At 36.7% G+C, this 5395-nt stretch overlaps 1 protein-coding gene across 1 annotated transcript; it reads left to right on the plus strand.

Moving 5' to 3' along the window:
• The first annotated feature begins 2559 nt into the window (after nt 1-2559).
• On the plus strand, nt 2560-4312 carry LOC145119037 (zinc finger BED domain-containing protein RICESLEEPER 2-like). Its single transcript, XM_079054684.1, has 9 exons — nt 2560-2918; nt 2990-3103; nt 3200-3426; nt 3514-3610; nt 3723-3838; nt 3912-3949; nt 4031-4081; nt 4188-4256; nt 4304-4312. The coding sequence occupies exons 1-9, from the start codon at nt 2560-2562 to the stop codon at nt 4310-4312; spliced, it is 1080 nt and encodes a 359-aa protein (XP_078910810.1).
• The last annotated feature ends 1083 nt before the right edge of the window (nt 4313-5395 follow it).

Consider the following 5395-nt stretch of genomic DNA (forward strand, 5'->3'; position numbering starts at 1 on the left):
CAATCACGTTGGCAACTACCTCGCTTGATACATCAAACCTTTTAAAATCAAAATTTGTAGTTTCAAATTGCCATTTTAATGTATCAAGCTCAGTAATTAACTCAGCATTCTGTCTCTTGATATAATCATAATTTTCACATTTGTTACTGTAGTCTTCCTGAAGTCTCCTAAAGTCCTTTATTTTTGTTTCTAACTGGGCCTTTAGGGGTTTCTGTCCTTTCCTGAGTTGATAACCTTCATATCTCAGGTCCTCAACTTCTCTTTTTAATAAATCAATTTGTTCATGAAGAATTTTAATCGTATCTTCACAAGATGGAGTACATGAAACTTCATTGACCGGGATGTTTGCGGAACTCATCGTTTTTCCACACTTCAAAGCGTCAAGTTCTTCAATTACAGCAGCAAGACTAAGACGATTGAGATCTTTTGTCTTCTTGATGACATCCACGTTCATATCCCACGACTTTGGAAGTGCATTCAGCAGCTTTTTGTTTATCTCAGATTTAGTCAAGAAAATCTCAGCTATATTCATCTCAGTAGTAAGTGTAGTAAATCGCTGCAACTGAGCTTCCAGGGTTTCTCCAGGGATATAATCGAACATGTTGAAATTTTGTCTTAACATATCCTGACGATTCTCTTTCATGTCTTCATTTCCCTTGTTGACCTCAAAAGCCATTAAAAACACAACTAGAAGCCAAAATCAAACTTAAAAGTCAAACTTAAATTTAAAAATGCCCTTTGACTATAAACCTCAAAAGTCAACCTTAAAAGTCAAATTTAAAAAGTCAAACTCAAAAGTCAAACTTGAAAAGTCAAACTTAAAAGTCAAACCGAAAAGGTAAATTTGAAATTTTAAAAGTTAAACGAGAAAGTCAAAGTTTAAAGTCAAAGGTCAAACTTTAAAAGTCAAAGTCAAAATTTTAAGTAAAAAGTCAAAAATAGAAGTCAAAATTTAAAAACTAAAATTTTTGGTTGAAAATGGAACTTAAAAATAAAAAGAAATTGATTTTGGGGTTAAAAGTGTAAAAATGCGAAATAAGGAACCGAACAGGACTGCTTTTGAATTAAATTTCGAAGCAATGAACAAAGAGACTTCCTAGACCAACTGGTAAGGTGCGATGGAGGGAAGAATGGGAGACCCGGTTTCGATCCCAGGCATCCTCAATTTCGCTTCCCCTTTTTTTAAATAAAGGCGCGCCTGCGAGGACTCCTGCTGGCCGCGAACTTCGGACTCGCTGAACAAGGCTCGAACACGCTGCTGACCGCAAACTCTCGCACCGTAAGCTCACCGACGACCGCAAACTCCGAGGCCGTAAACTCCGAGGCCTCGGACCGTAAACCGTTTTCGTCCGTAAACTCCGACTCCGGCCGTAAACTCCTCGGAAACCCTAGCTGCTGGCCGTACACGCCGTCACCCCCTCGCTGGTTACGACCAAAAACAGCGATTTTTGCCTCTTTTTGCTCCAAAACTCGATCAAAAACTCGTTTTTATGAAAAACGCGAAGAACAAACCCCCCCCTAATTTTCAGAGATCTATCCAAAAACACAAAAATCTTTCGAAACTAAGATCAAATAAGCTTCAGATCTGACAAAATTGACTGATACAATCCAAGCTCTGATACCACTTGTAAGTCCCTAATCTGCTTGTGTATCAATCAGATCCAATTGATGGTGCGAAATCCCAATCAATTGGATGATGTCAGATCAAATAGAAAAGAATGAGAAGAAGAAGATGATGAATCTTGAATGTATTGATTAGAATGAAGTTCCCTTACACAAGATTCACACACTTACACACACTAAAACTCCTCTCTTCTCTCTATTCCGTACACTCCTTCTCTGTTCATCAATCTCTCCTCAACCACCTAACACCTATATATATACTTGGGGAATATGGGCCATAAATGGGTTTACGGCCGTAAATGGGTTTACGGCCGTAAATGGGTTTACGGCCGTAAACACCCATTGGGCCGTAAACAGGGTTTACGTCCGTAAATCTGTTTACGGCCGTAAACACCCACCTGGCCGTAAACCTGACCGTAAACTCATAAAACATTACAGAATAATACAATAAACTAGAAAAGCAAAGTATAAACCATAATTTTGACCCAACACTAATTCTTAGGGTAGACCCTTAAGAATAAAGAAGATATTGGGGATGGGTAATTGGGTTAATTGTTTGATGATCAAACATAATAATTATATTATTGTGGGTTGAAAACCCTATGTACTCACCGGGTTTCCCAACCTGACCCACTCAAGCTTATTTGAATCACAGGTGCCGATACGAAGTTACATTACACTGAGAGATTAAAGATGTGTAGATCACTAGTGTAAATGAATGTAAGTTCTGTTTATGCTTATGTTTCTGTATTGAAAATGACATCCCAAATGTTTTGAAATGAATAAAAATAAATTTCTTCGGAAATGCTTTGATAACGTATTTATCATGTTTTACTGGGAACAAATTCCGCAACATTTTTATTAAAAGAAGTACTCTGATTTTTATAAAGCATAAACAAAATCGGTCTTTTCTGGCCGTGAAAATGGGGATGTCACATGGATAGTCAACATTTGCATATGAGATGTTGTGCCCACATTTTAAGTCTTGTTGTCAAAGAAGGTTTAAAAGATGTAGACACAAGTATTGCCCGAATTCGACCAGCTGTGAAATATGTGAGGTCTTCTCCAGCTAGACTTCAACGCTTTAAGGGATGTGTTGAGAAAATGAAAATTGAGAGTAAAAGCCTTGTTTCTCTTGATGTTGAAACAAGGTGGAATTCAACATACTTGATGCTAGAAAGTGCCATCAAGTTTGAAGATGCTTTTGATTTATTGGAGGAGCAAGATAGTAAGTACAGGTCCGATCTTTTATCATTGAAGGGGTTGCCCAATGAAGAGGATTGGGAGCATGTTAGGTGTATGTTACCTTTCTTGAGAGGTTTTATACATCTAATTTGCGTATTTCTGGCTCTTTGTATGTAACTAGCAACAATTACTTTCATGAAGTCTTTGGCATTGGAGCAATGATAAGAAAAAAGATGATAACAAGTGATGATGGTTTTAAAAAGATGGCTGCTAAAATGAAGGAGAAATATGATAAGTATTGGAGCAATTCATCGAACATAAATGTGTTTTTATTTATTGCTCCAATTCTTGATCCATGATACAAGTTAGGTTATGTTTCCTTCATTATTAGCCAAACTTATGATGAAGAAAAAGTCAAAAACTTGTGTGATCAAGTAGAGAAAGTATTGCGAGATTTGTATGCTCATTACTCACATGAAGTTGGAGTTATTAATGAAAATTCGACAAGTAGTTCCGAAAATGTTGGAGAAGAAATTGTTATTGATGTTGATGATGATCCGACAACTTTCTTGAACAACCAATATAAAAGATTGTTGGAAGAGAACTCAAGTGGTACATGTAATTTACAAGCTGTCTTTCTTTTATTTTTGTTATTTATACTTACATAATTGGTTTTTTTATTGTAATATTTTTTGATAATTATAGCTGCAAAGTGTGAGTTGGATTGGTATTTGGGTGAGCAATGTGAGTCTTTGGACAACAAATTCGATTTACTTACTTGGTGGAAGAAAAACCAAGCAAGGTTTCCCTTCATCGCGGCAATTGCTAGAGATGTTTTGGCAATTCTCGCCTCAACTGTAGCCTCAGAATCTTCATTTAGTACCGGGGGGATGCGTTCTTGATGCATTTCGTAGCTCATTGACCCCCAAAACGGTGGAAGCATTGATATGTTGTCAAAATTGGCTTAGGTCCAAAAACGTTCCTATTGATATTGAGGAAAGTTTTGAAGCTCTTGAAAATTATGAAGCCGGTATGACTTTGGTTTTTTAAGTTTTATAGTTTCAAGTTTTATTAAATATAATGTATAATTTTTGTTGTTTCAGAAGTGAAAGATTTGCCTCAAGCTATATCCGCCCTTACTGTGGATGATTAAAGTTTTAAGATGGTAAAATTTTGTATTTAACTGTTTTTTTGTTTTTTAAAGTGTTGTTTATATATACAGTTTTTTGTGCAGTTTTTTTTACAGATTTTATTGTTGCTTTATGTACATTTGGTAGCTGTTTTGTGTGGTTTTTGAGCTGCTTTGTGCAGTTTTTTTGTGTTGTTTGGTGCAGTTTTTTAATGCTGTTTTGCGTAGTTTTTTGTGCTGTTTTGTGCAGTTTTTAATGCTGTTTTGTGCAGTTTTTGGTGTTATTTTGTGCAGTCTTTGTAGTGTCTTATATGTGCTGGTTTTTTTTTTGCTATTTGTACTAAATGTTGTTTTTTTCTTTTGCAGGTTTGGTGATGATTTTGAGATGATTTGCTGCTGTTTTTTTGGTTTGTTGAAGGGATTATGGTTGTTTTTTTGTGTTATCAAACTAGTGTTAAACTTTAAAATCTCTTATTGAATTGTTTGTTTTGGATGACTTTGTTTTGAATGGATATTTTACAATTCACTTGAATGTAAATTTTTTTTATTAATTTTGTTTTTTTATATTTACTTATTTACTGGGTAACCGTGAACCGAACCGCGGTTACCCGCCTTCAAATGGTTCGGTTCGCTTCGGGTTTTTGTATAATACGGTTCGGTTACGGTTAGTGCAAGTAAAGTACCCGCCCTGTGATCAGGGTTCACAATTTTATTACTATCCGAGCCGAACCGCCCCGTGAACACCCCTATCATCTGACGATAAATGGTCATATAAGCAGCTGGTTTTTTCAGAGATGGTGTTAGTTTCGTTCCGAATGCCATTGAAACCTTCACTTTTGAGTCTCCCACCATTCCAAACTTAGCGATCAAGGTCTTTGTGTAGGCCTCTTGGTTGATAAAGATACCTTCTTGACTCTGTCTTATGTTCGAACCAAGGAAAAAGTTAATCGGACCCATGGAGCTCATCTCAAATTTAGTTTTCATCAACTTTCAGAATCCAGCTGTTAAGCTGGGGTTAGTAGATCTGAAGATGATGTCATCAACATAAATTTCGACAATTATCAAGTGGTCACCATCTTTCTTGAGAAAGAAGGTTAGGTCAACCGATCCCTATTTAAATTTAGCCTGTTTTAGAAAGAGAGTTAGAGTTTTATACCAGGCTCTTGGAGCTTGCTTTAGACCATAGACCGCTTTGTCCAGAATATAGCAGTGGTTGGGATACTTCTCGTTTATAAAGCCTGGTGGTTGCTCCACATAAACTGTCTCCTCTAGCTCCCCATTCAAAAAGGCACACTTGACGCCCATTTGATAAACTTCAAAGTTCTTATGTGCTGCATAAGCCAGAAAGATGTGAACGGATTCTAGCCTAGCAAGAGGAGCGAAGGTCTCTTCGTAGTCAATGCCTTCTTCTTGACAATACCCCTTTACAACTAGCCGCGCTTTGTTTCGTATAACGTT

The sequence above is a fragment of the Lactuca virosa genome, chromosome 1, assembly GCF_052849685.1.
Source record: "Lactuca virosa cultivar CGN04683 chromosome 1, Lactuca_virosa_CGN04683_v6, whole genome shotgun sequence".
Taxonomy (NCBI): Eukaryota; Viridiplantae; Streptophyta; class Magnoliopsida; order Asterales; family Asteraceae; genus Lactuca; species Lactuca virosa.

Excerpts from the sequence above, each read along its gene's own strand:
- LOC145119037 (XM_079054684.1), top strand. The coding sequence starts at position 2,560 with ATGGATAGTCAACATTTGCATATGAGATGTTGTGCCCACATTTTAAGT. Across the intron at positions 3,950-4,030 it reads AAGCTATATCCGCCCTTACT|TTTTTTGTGCAGTTTTTTTT; the intron begins GTGGATGATTAA and ends TTATATATACAG. Across the intron at positions 4,082-4,187 it reads TGTTGCTTTATGTACATTTG|TTTTTAATGCTGTTTTGTGC; the intron begins GTAGCTGTTTTG and ends TGTTTTGTGCAG.